The following is a 15,350-nucleotide window of genomic DNA, read 5'->3' on the forward strand; positions in this document are numbered from 1 at the left end:
ATAAGAGGCTGGAAAAAGAAAATTTGAGCATAACGAAAAGCTGGAAGACCAATTAACACTATTTAGGTCAATTGGCAACATGATTGGGTATAAAAAGAGTTTCTCAGAGTGGCAGTGTCTCTCAGAGGCCAAGATTGGTAGAGGATCAACAATTCCCACAATGTTGCGCAGAAAGATAGTGGAGCAATAACAGAAAGGTGTTTCCCAGCGAAAAATTGCAAAGACTTTGCATCTATCATCATCAACTGTGCATAACATCATCCGAAGATTCAGAGAATCTGGAACAATCTCTGTGTGCAAGGGTCAAGGGCGTAAAACCATACTGGATGCCCGTGATCTCCGGGCCCTTAAACGACGCTGCACCACAACCAGGAATGCTACTGTAAAGGAAATCACAGAATGGGCCATCTGCCGTTGCCAGCTGAAACTCTACAGTGCAAGTAAGAAGCCATTTCTAAGCAAGATCCACAAGCTCAGGCGTTTTCACTGGGCCAGGGATCATTTAAAATGGAGTGCGGCAAAATGGAAGACTGTTCTGTGGTCAGACGAGTCACGATTCGAAGGGAAATCTGGGATGCCATATCATCCGGACCAAAGAGGACAAGGACAACTCAAGTTGTTATCAACGCTCAGTTTAGAGGCCTGCATCTCTGATGGTATGGGAGTGTTATGGGCAGCTTGCATGTCTGGAAACGCACCATCAATGCAGAAAAATATATTCAGGTTCTAGAACAACATATGCTCCCATCCAGACGTCATCTCTTTCAGGGAAGATAATGCCAGACCACATTCTGCATCAGTCACAACATCATGGCTGCGTAGGAGAAGGATCCGGGTACTGAAATGGCCAGTCTGAAGTCCAGATCTTTCACCTGTAGAGAACCTTTGCCGCATCATAAAGAGGAAGGTGCGACAAAGAAGGCCCAAGACGATTGAACAGTTAGAGGCCTGTATTAGACAAGAATGGGAGAGCATTCCCATTTCTAAACGTGAGAATCTGGTCTCCTCGGTCCCCAGACGTCTATTGAGTGTTGGAAGAAGAAGGGGAGATGCCACACAGTGGTGAAAATGGCCTTATCCCAACTTTTTTGGGATTTGTTGACACCATGAAATTCTGAATCAACATATTTTTCCCTTAAAATGATACATTTTCTCAGTTTAAACTTTTGTTCTGTGATTTATGTTCTATTCTGAATAAAATATTAGAAGTTGGCACCTCCACATCATTGCATTCAGTTTTTATCCACAATTTGTATAGTGTCCCAACTTTTTTTTGTAGTATTGTAGTGTGACTCGCCCCTTCGTAGACTTTGCTCTTTTTCTTGTTCACCACATGGTTATGTTTATGTTGCCGTATGTCTTTTATGAAACTCTTCATAATGTTCTCTTATATTTATGTATAATTTATTATTTTATAAATTTTTTTGGCTGAGCTGGATTAGCGTCACCTTCCCTGATTCTGCAATGACGCGTTACCACCGCCAGAGGGCAGCGCCGTACACATTCCTGCAATTGCTGTCAATGTGGTCTGTTGGTTTCTATGGTCTGATCAGAAATTAAATGTAACAATTTGCTTTAATCACTGCTGCAAAATGTTACAAATCCAATTATGCTTGTTTCTATAATTATAACAGTAAAAGCAGATGCATCTGTAAAATGTTATCAGTTCAAATAACCTGGTAGTTAGAGAACCATCCGACCTCTACAACTCACACAAAATGCAGCAGCTCGACTGATCTTTAACCTTCATAAATTCTCCCACACCACCCCTCTGCTACGTTCCCTCCACCGGCTCCCAGTAGCTGCACGCATCAGGTTCAAAATACTGATGCTGACTACAAAGCCAAACATGGAGTAGCACCATCCTACCTCACAGCCCTTATTACACCTCGCACTGCACCTCGTATACTCCGAGCCTCCAGTACTGCTCGCCTGGTCCCTCCATCTCTGAAGGTAAAAGGAAGACGTTCATCTAGACTCTTCTCTGTCTTGGCTCCTCGGTGGTGGAATGAACTTCCCCTCGAGGTCAGAACAGCTCACTGAGCACCTTCACACGACAGCTCAAGACCTTCCTCTTTAGAGAACATTTAGATTAAATTGTACTTTTTGTTGTCAAACTTGTGTACAGAATCTACAACAGAGTGAATAAAAAAATTGTATTCATAGTTGGGGTCCTAGTGAACCGGAATTGATCTCTTCATCGATGGTAACTTGAATGCATGTTGTAAGTCGCTCTGGAAAAGGGCGTCTGCCAAATGCTGTAAATGAAAATGTAAATGTAGACAAACATAAAAAAAAACCCACACCATGTAGCTGAGTGCCCATGCTCAATTGAAAAGTGAAAACGATTCTATTATCTGAGAGTGCAGGGCATCCATATATCTGCCCACATGCCACCAGTCAGCAGAAGCAGGTGAGAAACGCTGGCACAAATCCTGTTTTAACACGGCAGCTCCGCCAAAGTCCCGTAACATACTGTTCCAGCCCAGCCTTTCACCTACAGTGAGGTGTTCAGAGTACAAATGAATAAATGACGTGCAATGGCATTTAAAATCTATGCAATTAGAATGTGTGCGTGCGTGTGAGAGAGAGAGACGTAAAGTTGGAGGTGATGGACAAGCAGCCCAAGGTGCTTTAATGTTGCCAGGCACGTGCGATAGTCAGAGGCGTATCAGGAACTCTATTTTAGTGAGCCATTCACATGAAGGATCAAAATCATAAATCTGTCATCAAAACGAATAAAATGCCTTTTCGCTGCGGCGCCGCCACACTGTCCACTCTCTTCCTCTGTCATCAGGGTTAAAGGTACGTTTGATCGAATGAACTGTACAGCCGTCAGCAGGACAATGGTGCCTATTGTGCTGGTTACATTGTAATATTAATTATGAGTATTGTAGACGCAACATGCGCACTGTGGCCTGCTAACCCCTCTGTTTTACGACGAGATTACATCTTTAGCTGCATGCGCAATGTGTGTTTGCCATGTCACACACTGGTTATGGCGTGCCTGTTTTTACGGTGGCGACTCTCACCCCAAGGCGCGGTCCTGAGCGGGACGGCGAGGCCGAGGGTGATTTGTGCGCCTGACCCGGCCAGGTGGCGGTCGGTGAAGATGCCTTGTAATAAACCCGGGCACGGCTGCATGAACAGAGTCCTTGTGGCTTTTTAATGTGACTCGCTGTCACTCACTGTCTTCGTGCGGACCCCAGGTCAGCGTGAACGCTGCAATCTGGAACCTTACATTATGGCCATACGTTTCATTAGATGAAATGACATTTAGCTGGTGACTTCCAGCCAGTAGTCACAGAGACGAGATTTTCTCACAGGAGCTGAAAGTCCTTAACCAATTACGTGCCAGTTATCCATCTGACCTCCCGTCTGAACAATTTGCCATGATGACATCGTGCGTCATGTCCAACGGCGCGAGAGGGATCAGTGGCACATTGTCCCCGCTGCCACTGTCCTGCTGTCTCAAAGCTTCACGGTGTCCCAGTGAACCAGCCGGCCAAGGCCACAGGCACGAGGCATGGCAGCAATGCGCTCCAATATAGCCAGACCAGAATACGCACTAACTCCCGATAACGAACTGTGTCGTTATCCAATTTAGCTGGTCTGGCAGGGAGCAGAGAGCCTCGGCACGCTGGTTAGTGCCATGCAGTCATGAGTGGAGATAACTATATAAAATGCACAAATACATTTTATAAATTTTTTTTTACCTTCTTCAGGGTATCTTCTTTAGTCATCATGTCTGAAGGGTAAGTACCGTTGCATTAAAAAAAAAAAAAATTATCAATTGATTGATCAATACAATTTCACTGCATATCTAATTTTTTATTACGTGCAACTTCCCCCATCCACCAAAATATTGCAGACCGGTGAGTAGTTTTTGGATTGTATATAATTGATAAAATATTAGAATTTTGAAACAGTTACTAATAAAAGAGTGAAATACATGTGTCATGATCCGGTCTGGAGTTCGGACCGGAGTTTCATGTTAGTCCTGTATTATTATGTTTCCTGATCGTGTTCACCTGTGTATGATTGTATAAAGCTGCCCTGTTTGTGTCTGTTCGCCATCGGGTCGTTGTTTGGTGATGTTTCCCTTGTCCTGTCTACCATGTATTAAACCCCTGTTTCGTGACGTCGTGCTTATGCGTCCTTCTTCCTCGTCATGTCCAACCATCGTGACGACGTGATAATGTACTGTAGAATGTATGAACATACGGTACTGAGAAAACAAAACCACTGTACACGTAGGCTTGTAACAAAACCAATACGCCAATCACTGATCAAACATTGATTTTACGTAAAGCGTTTATTGCAGAATTTCTATGTGTTGTGATGCAAGACAGTATTGTTCTCCATTGTTCTCCATCTGTAGACTTGTAGGAGATCATCCATTAGGAGACCATCCATTATTATACAGCATTGGGAGAGACCACTTTCACTTTTTAATCGTCATTATTTCTGTCTTTTACACTCTTATATTGTCCCTTCCTGAACAATTTTTAGAGTAGCTGATGGGGAGATGGAAACTTTTAATTAGCGTCCTTGCTGACTAATACTTTTGCACAGTACTGTATGTAGAATGTGATGAATGATGAGTTTTTATTGCAAGTTTTAACTAGTATGTTTTTTTTTGTAGAAAGTTTGTTTGTCCTTTCCTGAAATATAATGAGACAAAATAAACGTAATGTCTGATTTACTCTGAGCTGTAATGTAAATTTTTCATCTTGGCAGAGAAAGGCAAAGTATTCAGCCACGCGCAGGCTTCTCCTGAAGGTGAGTTCCTCTCATCTTCATCCTTCCCCTTCCAAAATCTGCTCTTGATTAATGTTCATGTTTTCTTGGCCTCCAGTCCAAGCTGCTGAAGAAGGCAGCTTCGATGCTGGTGACGGAGAAGGAGGGGATGGTCCGAGAGCGAGAACAAGCCCTAAGCGAGAGGGTCCCACCGCTCAAACTGTCCGGCCTCTCCGCACAGGAGCTGCAGGTCTGCATTTATCATGTTGAGCACGTTCTGATATACTCTCCGCATATTTGAACCCAGACTGTGTTCTGTGCAGGAACTCTGCAAAGACCTGCATCGTAAGATTGATGCCGTTGATGAGGTCCGGTACGACATGGAATTAAAAGTGGTGAAAAATGACAAGGAGGTATATTTTCTGCACATTTTTGATTGCTTTCAATGAAGTAACGAGTTGCAGTTTTTATTCATAATTCAGACTATAAGAAAGTGTAAGTATTGAAAAAACTCAGCGACTGTGCTGTTCTGACCACCGAGGAGCCAAGACAGAGAATAGTCTAGACGAGTGTCTTCCTCGTACCTTCAGCGGTGGAGGTATAATATGGGCTGTGAGGTCGGATGGTGGAACTCCATGTTTGGCTTTGTAGGCCAGCATCAGGATTTTGCAGCTACTGGGAGCCAGTGGAGGGAGTGTAGTGGTGGGGCGGTGTGGAGAATTTGGGAAGGTGCGGCTGTATTCTGTATTAGTGGTAGAGTCAGAGGTGGACCTGCTAGAAGGGAGCTACAGTAGTCCAGTTGTGAGATTACTAGGGGCTGAACCAGGATCTGGGTGGATCCATCTGATTTGAGCAGGAAAGATTGGTGATGTGAGTTGAGAAGCAGAGTTGGTCATCTAGAGTTACTCCAAGGTTGGGTGCAGTTGTTGAAGGAGAAATCTGAGAGTTGTTCAGGTAGATTGTAGTTGTAGAGAATCTGCTGGAATGCAAATTAGCTTGGTTTTGGTGGGATTTAGTTTTAGCTGATGGGCTGCCATCCAGGATTAAATGTCTGTTAGACATGCAGAGACTTGGGAAGCAGCATGTACATCTGAGGCAGGATAAGAAATGATGGGTGTGACGCGTCTCCCAATTTTGCCATTCAGATTCAGACCCTGGTCCAGAAAATTGCAGAGATGAAGGGCACCATGAGCCGCACCAAACTGAAGAGGGTGAAGAAATCTGCCGACGCCATGCTGGGCTCCATGGAGTCCAAGCTGATGAAGGCCGACTTCAAGGCCAACCTGAAGACGGTCAAGAAGGAAGAGGAGAAGGTGACCCCCCCTTTTAAACCCGCCCTCTCCTCTATAAGATTTGAGAAATGTTCTGATCGCCAATCAATAAACCTTCCAAATTGTTTAACCCTGTGCTGCTCCACCCACTCTTTTATTAGTGAGTGGAAGAAGCTCTAGATAACAGCAAGGACTACATGACCCTGCTGTAGAATCTGACTCCTTTCATTTGATTTCTGATTCTCACAGAAAGAGGAGGTAACCGACTGGCGTAAGAACGTGGAGGCCATGTCTGGCATGGAGGGCAGGAAGAAGCTGTTCAATGCCGGACAGTAGAAGTCAAGATTACAAGACTGTTAAAAAAAATACAGATAAATTTAAACGTGTCCAAGAGTGGCTGCCGTTTATTAAAATGTTGTACAGACCTGTCTGTATTTTTTTTTGTTGAAAAAGTAGATATAGAAATTTTATATGTCTCTTTGACATTATACTAATGACATTAGAATTCTTGTCTTTGTAAACTAGTTCATGTTGGATGTAAAAACATAACATCGAAAAATCACAAATTTTCTTTTGCAAAATATTTCAATATTTTGAACCAAAATTGTGAATTGCTGCCAAATGACTCTGTACAATGACATTTCACGATTAAACATGCTGCAATCTGTAAAAGAGACGTTTTTGCTTCTGTTTCTGGACAGGGGGTGGATGTGGGTTCAACCTTGTTTACTTCTGGGGTTCCTTCTATGACCTTGACACAAAGGTCAGGAAGGTGCATCATCACACTTCGTAATTCGTCATTCACGCTTTCCAGTGTTGCAAGCAACAGCCGCTTTTGCCCTTTAGCTCAAGACACTTTGCACTCAAACTGTTCATGTTCGATCTCCACATGACCTGAGCTGCTCAGTGTTGCACAGAACCCCCTGACAGCCAGACCCTCCGGGGGTCTTCGCCCCATCGCCCTCCCCCTGCCTTATAGGGACAAACAATGGGGGACCGCCGTGGAGTATGCATGCAACCGTGTTTCGATGTTCCTCGGCATACTGAGCATGGGGACCTCGAGGTCTATTTTAGTGAGCCACTCACAGGAGGCCACAGGAGCCATAAAATGAGACTGAGGTTTTCCTTGGTCCCCGTCCTCAGCTCTCAGCCCTCAGCCGCGGTCCTTAACCAGGGGGAACCGGTAGGATTTATTCAAAAAACACTTTACGCTCGCAGACTCACTAGACACTGAAAAAAGCATTTTAATTAACCATCATGTAATGTGTTCATCCTCAGCATGCAGGGCTTTTACAGAAAGCAGATTAACCGCTTGGCTTTCACTGATGCTGCTAAAAATGTTAAACTGTTCTAAAACTGCGGAACTTTTGCTTTCAGAAGACACAACATAATGTCTGAAGCGTGAGTTTTTCTCCTATTATGAACATGTGTGTTATGCATGTGATTGTTACTGATTATTTATTCATTTAAAACTTTTCTTTTTTTCTTCCTTTCCACTCCAGATCGGTAAGTTGACTTCCTCTTCTATGCATTGTAAAACCAGACAGATTTATGGGGTACAGAACCATGTACAGCGCCCCTTCGTGTCTTTGTGTCATGTCCCTGTTCCTTAACAGGCATCAAAGCCCAAGATCAGCGCCTCCCGCAGGCTGCTGCTGAAGGTACATTCTTTATGTGACAGTGAGAAGGCCTTCGTTGCCTCAATTCTTTTTTTTCTCAGAATAAATGGTGAAATTGTGGGTGAAATACAGTCTTTTGCACGCCCCCCAGACCAAGCTGCTGAAGAAGGCCGGGTCCATGCTGGCGGCTGAAAAGGAGGAAAAGAAGCAGGAGAGAGAGAGCACGCTGAGCGAGAGAGTTCCTCCACTCAAACTGTCCGGTCTTTCTGTGCAGGACCTGCAGGTGAGTCCTAAAATGGATTAACCGGAATGCACGTCGCACCTCAATGGTGTCAGGAGGACTAGTGTGATTTTAGTATCGACAAGTAGAAAGTTAACAAAAGTATTTTAAAAATAAAAGTTCTTTCTGCAAATGTACATGAAAAAAGCTTGCAGTTTGATATTTTGTCATATGCAGCCAATTTCAGGCCTTTTTCAGGGGTCAATTTGAAGAAATATGAAGAGTTTCATATTGGAATGGTTCATACAATCTCTTCTGTTGGGAAAATGAGCAAACCAATAACCAATTGTTGTGTAATTTTAACATCACACATGAAACAGAACTATAACAGAACACAGTTTCTCTGTGTGTCAATATTATTCAGTAATTACACTGAATTAATGCTCAAACTTCCTGGAATAAACACATAAGATGGGTGTCTGAACCACAATGCCTGTTATGATTAAGGCTGGGACTTAGCCAAGGTGAATATTTACAGTATGGTTGCTTTTCATTTTAAATGCATGTGAGTGTTAAAACTGGGCAGAAACAGCAGCAGAATGAATCTCAACTTGAATCTTCACAGACACTTTGCAAAGACCTGCATCAGAAGATTGACGTCGTTGATGAAGACAGATATGACATTGAATCCAAAGTAGTTAAAAATGAAAAAGAGGTACGTTTTTATAAAGTAGAGTGTCAGTAGATGATCAATATTATCACCAGTGATGTGTAAAATGTACAATCATACTTCTTACTTCCATAATTGTAATGACTGAAAAATATGAACTTCACCGGTTTCAGATTGAGAACCTGACGATGAAGATCACTGAGCTGAAGGGCAAAATGAAGAGACCTAACCTCAAGAGGGTGAAGATCTCAGCCGATGCCATGCTGGGCGCCCTCCTCGGGGCCAAGGTTAAGGAATCTGTTGACTTCAAAGCGAACCTCAAGACGGTGAAGAAAGAGGAAGAGAAGGTGAGGTGCATCTTGCACTTGTTTGCACGTGACCCACGACTCTCATCTGACCCTGTTCAATGCTGCTGTCTACAGAAAGAGGAGGTGACCGACTGGCGTAAGAACGTGGAGGCCATGTCGGGTATGGAGGGCAGGAAGAAGCTTTTCGACGCTGGACAGTAAAAGGTTGGTTTAAATGGCTTGAACATTTTTTGAAGCGTTTCAAAGATGTGCAAGGTTCTGATGAAAATCTTTATATTTCAGATGAACCCCCTGAAAGCTGATGACACTGAAGAAAATGCCATGCCATTTCCGTTCTTTGGCCACCTTCTTATTGTAATAAGATTGTGCTGTTTTGTTACAGGTGATTGTGATATTTCATACAATGTGAAGTTTAACTTTGGTGAAATATTGTTAATTGCACAAGTAAATGCAGACTGCTGCAAATTTGGTTGTTTTTTGCAATCAAAGCTGTGTGAACTATAGAGAATTCTTATATATAATTCTATAATCATTATATATAATTCTGTAATCATAGTATTGTGTTGTTATTTATCAAGCATCTGTGAAACTGTGAATTTGTTGCACATAGGAATAAATTGTTCTAGTGGACCCTGTGGCACCGTTTCTTCGTTTGTGCAGCTTGCACAGAACAGCCACATGCTGTCACGTCCATGCGGGCATGACGCGGCGGGTGAACAGAGAGGAGAACGTGGAGTGACGAGGAATGGAGGACGCTTTCACCTGACATCACGGAACAGGGGTTTAATTAGTGAATCACAGGACAGGGGAGACATCCGAGACGTAGACAGTGGTGAAGACGGAACATAACTTCAAAGACCTGACAGCGGACAGAAACGAACAGGGCAGCTTTATACAATTAACACAGGTGAAAACGATTAGGGAACATTACACAGGACAACAATGAAACTCCGGTCCGGATCCTGATCCTGACCCGGACCGGAGTAACCCCCATTTCGGACCGGATCCTGACACATGCGGCAGCATGGAGAAGCATTGGCATCAGATATACTGCTCTTCCAAAAGGGATGTGGTGGGTCAAGGTCTGACCCACATTTCCGAGCTGAACCAAGATTATTCCCTCGTCTGCACTCCGTAAATTACAACATTTACAGATGAAAAGGTCAAAATAGTCAAAAAGGTTCTGAGCTAAGATGGCTTGTCAGATTCACATATACATTCTCATTATGAAATGTAAACTTTAAAAGTTATTTTATTTTGACTTGTATCTACTCAAAAAAAACCTTTTTACCTTAAGTGGCCTCTGCCCTGTCAGCCAGTAGATTAGATTCATTTGATCCTATCTGCTACCAAATGTAGGCGATTAGGCCGACTTTACAAATAACAAGGAGGCAGGGGAAACATTTCCAGCTCATCTCAACAATCAGCTCTAAAAATAATCCGTGACAAAGGCCATGTGTTCATTCTTGACTCTTCTTACATGTATGCACGTCCCTGGGAACGAGCCCTTGACACGCGGGCTCGCGTTACATCGAGAGATGCCTCCACCTGCTCCTGTTCATTTAGGCGAAGTTTATGGGTGGGTAGGTGTACAGCCCTGCGCCCCGCTTCCCGCCCCCAGTGGTGGGCCAACGTGAATGGGCGATTATCACATTCACGTAGTGTCTGATAATTAGCTGCGATGCACCCGCGAGAACACCCGAGGGACTGGCGATCTTTGGATCTGGCAAGGCTCTAACACAACAGAGTCATTTTGGAACAATATCTCAACAGACGTACCTGTCCACGGTTCTTAAAGCTCCTTCTCTTCCTGTCCAGTCCTTGTTATGTTGCAGTTCAGTGCTGTTTAAAATGGTCACATTAACAACTCATATTACTCCATTAGTTTAGCTGCTTTAAAACTCAAGAAGACCAAAGCTGTAAAATGGATTTAAGGTGAGCTAGATTAATACGTTGTGTTTGCCGAATTTTTTTATGTTAGGGAGTAAATGTGGTTCATTTTTATTCCTAGTCTTTAACCGGTTCTTGTGCACGTTGCATAAAGTACATTCCCTAAACATTCCCTAAACTAAATCCAGTTCAGGAATCTACCAATCTGGGTGCCAGCCAGAGTGGCAGCCCAACACAGGGGGCATTTCTGATTTCGTACAGAAATAAACGCTCTTGACAGGGTCAGTGTCACGGTGTTTATGGGTTTATTATCCATAACTGGTCCTGCACCTTTTGATACATGATTGTGCTGAATTTTTTTTTTAGCATGTCCACCATTGATATGTATACGGAGATAACATAGTGAACTATAATAGTTTTATTTGATCTGTATTATAATGACTGAGGACAGCCGCCTTCCTTTGCACACTGGTTACTCTGTGTTTTACCAGCTCTGACCACCAGGCCGCCATCCTCCTTCGCCGCCCCTCAACAGAACGACAATAAAAGTTGTTTTATTGTGACACTTTTCAGTTGGGATGTGGCGGGCCACGCTAAAGGCCAACCAGAGAGTGGCAGAGGCAGCGGTCTATTTTAGTGGCTCGTCCACATGGGCGCCTGAAACTATAAATCTGAACCGTTTTCCCCTCATCCTCCGCTGGCGACCCGTCCACAAGCTCTGCCGCGAAGCTGCCAGAGGAGGTACGTTCACATCGTGTTCATTTCGGAGTAATCGCAACTGCTCCCTCACGAAACCACACAGTTGTTTTCAGAGGCGCGGGCCCGAACGAAACGAGATCGTAGCACGAACTCATTCTGCCTGGACATGCGTGCAGATTTCATTCATGCAGACGCCTGTCAGTTTAGAGAGAACGCCAGAGCATGTTCACCCTGTTCTGAAACGTTCTTAAGAAGAACTCGATCTTCCTTCCACCTTAGATCTGAGGCTCACACGCCAAGATGGCAGACGCGTGAGTACACTTCTTCATGCCGGGCGTCTGGTTGCCAGAGGCCGCTTGGCCGCGCGCACTGACACAGGTCCTGTCTTGTCCTTTTCTCACCTTACCAGGCCGGTAAGATGGTGACGAATGAAGCGAACCCAAACGACCAGAGATGGCACTTCAATTCAAGTCAGCCCAAGATGTCGGTTCTGTGGCTCATCTGTGTTCTGTGAATGTTTCAGAAAAAGTCCAAGATTTCCTCGTCCCGTAGACTCGGCTTGAAAGTAGGTACACACCGTGGTCACCTCTTTGGTCTTTCCCCAGACTTTCGGGACGTGTGTGTCTCTCGCCCTGTCAGATAAGGCTGCTGAACACAGCCTTTCAGATGCTGGCCGTGGAGAAGGAGGAGAAGGTGAAGGAGAGGGCGGCTGCTCTGAGCGAGCGGGTTCCACCGCTCACCCTGACTGGCCTGTCGCTGCAGGACCTCCAGGTACGTCCGCGCAGTTCCCTTGATAAGTGGATTTGGGACATTATTTTGCATTACTGTGCTTTTCACAGAACCTTTGCAGAGATCTGCATCATCGAATTGATGTTGTTGATGAAGAGCGGTACGATATTGAGTCCAAGGTGGTCAAAAACGACAAGGAGGTACCACCAATGCAGATAATGGTAAAGCTCCAAACGCCACTGGAGAGCGTGTCTGATGTGTTGGGCTCTCTCGGAAACAGATCAAGGAGATGAGTCAGAAGGTCTACGAGATGAAGAGCAAGCTGAAGAGACCGGCGCTGAAGAGGGTGAAGCTGTCGGCTGAGGATATGCTGCGAGTGCTGCTGGGCTCCAAACACACCGGCTCCATCGACTTCAAGGCCAACCTCAAAACGGTCAAGAAGGAGGAGGAGAAGGTATGGCCTCTGTGGCTTTTCTTCACAAGCTTATCTCAGGAAACAAGTCAGACATCCACAGGCGATAAAGAGAAAAACGTGACTTTGAAGACATCATGAAAAAATGATCACTGCTGCAGCCAGCTGCAAAATAATACTTTATTATACATAATGTTTTTATGTATAAAAACTACTGAATGGTCTATTGGATCTGCCCCGGTTTCTGCCAATGTGGGTCTTATTCCCACAGAAAGAGGAGGTGACGGACTGGCGTAAGAACGTGGAGGCCATGTCTGGTATGGAAGGCAGGAAGAAGCTTTTTGATGCTGGACAGTAAAATCCTGTAATCCTGCTATTATTACTGATATTACTGTTATGTTTAAAAACAGCCAAATGTACGTTTTAAGACAGGAATATTACTTGTAAATGAGTGCAACAGTCATTTAATGCAAATTGAATAGTTGTTTCTGTCCTGTACTTGTACAGTAGAACAGACCTGTGGTGACATTAATAAAATTGAGAGCTTGAAAAAGTTTCGTTTGCAGTTCATCTCTCTGCCTGATGATGGTGATCTAAAGCAACGTGTTGAGACAGAACGAGGCCCGTTACCTAATACAAGGTACCTTATAATTATAAAGCTGTAATGAGCAAATAAATCTGTAAACTGTAATTATGTTGTGATTAAATTATATTTATATGTGTAATATATTGTTTACTGCATCAAGGTCTTTTAAATATGTCATTTTGAGAAAAATAATTAATGTTAATTGATGTAATATAAAAGTAAATAGGCTCTTATATCATGCAGTTAAATGTCAGGAAAAAGTTGAAAAAGCCAACACACCTATTTAATACTTCTGCAAACTCGAATAACCAAAGTGCAGCAACAGAAGAAAACACAGACGGGTGTCTCAGTGACAGCGGCGACTCTATAAATCACCTCTCCTCCGGTGGCCAGAAAACTGTCACATGCAGGACATGGGGAGAGCAGAGTTTAGAATGTACAACATTTCAGATGGAGACAGTGGGCTATTTTGGTGAGCCACTCGTGGGATGAAGCAAATCTATATATGTGTTGAGTTTCACCTGTCCCCCACACACGGAGAGCAGCTACTGTCACCTGGAAGGTACGTTTCCTGAGCGTGGGACCAAAAATGACCTTTATTACAATTTCTCGAGTGGAGCCTGAGAGACCAACTATCTTATTTTAGACAATATTAAAAAAATTGCTTTAAATGTAAAAGGTTTTCATTATATAAGGATTTAAGATAACATTTTCTTTGTATGAATGATTTTTTTAATGTGATTTGTCATTTTAGCATTGCCACACAAGCACAAGCATGTCTGAAACAGGGTAAGAAGCATCTTTACGCTCAGCTGAGGTATCGATGTACCGGGAAGTTCTCCCATATTTATCTCTGACGCGATGTGTGCTTGCATTGTTCTTTTTCCCTCCTCTCCATTATTATTGCACCAGACCGGTGAGTCAGTCACAAAATAAATTTCATCATTTATGCCATACACCTTCGGTGACAGTAAAATTAACATTTCAATCAAAACGGATCCTGCATTAGACCAACACTTCAAAACACAAAAATATTACATTGTTAACATATTGGTAACAATGAAAATTATTGATTAACTTTTTTTTTCCTTTCAGAAAAAGTCAAAGATTACTGCCTCCAGGCGGCTATACATAAAGGTTGGCCTGCATTCTTAGTTAATGTTCATATATACAGACAAGAACTATGGCGTGTAAGCAATCAAATTAGAGTAACTATCACAAAGGAAGTTTTTTTTTTTTTTTTATATATTACTTTTTCATATTCCTGATATGGTTTGAACATGGTGTTTTTGCCACTAGACCAAGCTCCTGAACAAAGCCCTTTCTATGCTGGCATCTGATAAAGAACAGAAGATCATAGACAGAGAGAGAACCCTGAGCGAAAGGGTTCCACCGCTGAAGTTCCCTGGTTTATCCATACAAGACCTTCAGGTGTTTCAAAATTTAATTTTCACAAACTTCTCCAAAAAAAAGAATTGTTGTACACCGTGAAGAAAACCAAACTTTTCAACTTGTTCAACAGAACCTTTGTAAAGATCTACACCAGAAAATTGATGTGGTGGATGAGGAGCGCTATGACATTGAAGCTAAAGTGGTTAAAAATGAGAAGGAGGTACTGCAGCCATTTGCTTTAGGAGAAAGGTCCATGTGTTGGTGTGAAGGGCTACATCGTCTGCGTTTTCCTGCGTTAGATTGCTGATTTGAACCACAAGATCTACGAGCTGAAGGGTAAAATGAAGAGGCCCGCGCTGAAGAGGGTGAGAGTGTCTGCGGAGGCCATGCTGGGTGCCCTGCTGGGCGCCAAACACAAGGAGTCCATCGATTTCAAGGCTAACCTCAAGACGGTCAAGAAGGAGGAGGAGAAGGTGCTTTTCGCCTGTCCCATCGTCCCATTACCCAATAAAATATCGAGACTAGCTTACATCCGGCTCTTTGTAATGATGCATCTGTTTTTTATCTTCTTCTCACAGAAAGAAGAGCTGACCGATTGGCGCAAAAACGTGGACGCCATGTCTGGCATGGAGGGCCGGAAGAAGATGTTTACTGGGGCTTCATGAAAATTCTGCATCAGTCTGTTAATTACACATTGACTCATGGCACTTTCATTTTGGAAATATAAGAAAGTATGAATGGAGAAAATTGTATGTACATAGTTTCATTGAAATATTAAAGATATGTATGCGCTTTGTTGAGGATACTCTTTCAT

At 43.4% G+C, this 15,350-nt stretch overlaps 4 protein-coding genes across 6 annotated transcripts; all 4 read left to right on the forward strand.

Moving 5' to 3' along the window:
* The first annotated feature begins 2,723 nt into the window (after positions 1-2,723).
* Positions 2,724-6,683, forward strand: tnni4b.1 (troponin I4b, tandem duplicate 1). Its single transcript, XM_028959280.1, has 8 exons — positions 2,724-2,805; positions 3,726-3,755; positions 3,872-3,875; positions 4,741-4,782; positions 4,859-4,990; positions 5,064-5,153; positions 5,886-6,053; positions 6,261-6,683. The coding sequence occupies exons 2-8, from the start codon at positions 3,745-3,747 to the stop codon at positions 6,345-6,347; spliced, it is 534 nt and encodes a 177-aa protein (XP_028815113.1). The 5' UTR covers positions 2,724-2,805; positions 3,726-3,744; the 3' UTR covers positions 6,348-6,683.
* A 448-nt stretch (positions 6,684-7,131) lies between these two features.
* On the forward strand, positions 7,132-9,321 carry LOC114767453 (troponin I, slow skeletal muscle-like). 2 transcript variants are annotated; one of them, XM_028959276.1, is made up of 9 exons: positions 7,132-7,194; positions 7,389-7,412; positions 7,514-7,517; positions 7,628-7,672; positions 7,782-7,913; positions 8,476-8,565; positions 8,694-8,867; positions 8,943-9,032; positions 9,111-9,321. In XM_028959276.1, the coding sequence occupies exons 2-8, from the start codon at positions 7,402-7,404 to the stop codon at positions 9,027-9,029; spliced, it is 543 nt and encodes a 180-aa protein (XP_028815109.1). In that variant the 5' UTR covers positions 7,132-7,194; positions 7,389-7,401; the 3' UTR covers positions 9,030-9,032; positions 9,111-9,321. The 2 variants fall into 2 exon arrangements, with proteins under 2 accessions (XP_028815109.1, XP_028815110.1); XM_028959277.1 differs by having other exon boundaries at positions 7,144-7,194; positions 7,392-7,412.
* A 1,996-nt stretch (positions 9,322-11,317) lies between these two features.
* LOC114767454 (troponin I, slow skeletal muscle-like) lies at positions 11,318-13,173 on the forward strand. The gene is made up of 8 exons (XM_028959278.1): positions 11,318-11,459; positions 11,697-11,728; positions 11,827-11,830; positions 11,941-11,982; positions 12,057-12,188; positions 12,257-12,346; positions 12,427-12,600; positions 12,830-13,173. The coding sequence occupies exons 2-8, from the start codon at positions 11,718-11,720 to the stop codon at positions 12,914-12,916; spliced, it is 540 nt and encodes a 179-aa protein (XP_028815111.1). The 5' UTR covers positions 11,318-11,459; positions 11,697-11,717; the 3' UTR covers positions 12,917-13,173.
* Positions 13,174-13,578: 405 nt separating this feature from the next.
* LOC114767451 (troponin I, slow skeletal muscle-like) lies at positions 13,579-15,339 on the forward strand. 2 transcript variants are annotated; one of them, XM_028959275.1, is made up of 8 exons: positions 13,635-13,706; positions 13,899-13,933; positions 14,057-14,060; positions 14,240-14,281; positions 14,444-14,575; positions 14,667-14,756; positions 14,836-15,009; positions 15,115-15,339. In XM_028959275.1, exons 2-8 carry the CDS (start codon positions 13,920-13,922, stop codon positions 15,199-15,201), a joined length of 543 nt encoding a protein of 180 aa, XP_028815108.1. In that variant the 5' UTR covers positions 13,635-13,706; positions 13,899-13,919; the 3' UTR covers positions 15,202-15,339. The 2 variants fall into 2 exon arrangements, with proteins under 2 accessions (XP_028815107.1, XP_028815108.1); XM_028959274.1 differs by having other exon boundaries at positions 13,579-13,706; positions 13,899-14,060.
* The last annotated feature ends 11 nt before the right edge of the window (positions 15,340-15,350 follow it).

Source organism: Denticeps clupeoides, chromosome 17 (assembly GCF_900700375.1).
Source record: "Denticeps clupeoides chromosome 17, fDenClu1.1, whole genome shotgun sequence".
In the NCBI taxonomy this organism is placed as follows: Eukaryota; Metazoa; Chordata; class Actinopteri; order Clupeiformes; family Denticipitidae; genus Denticeps; species Denticeps clupeoides.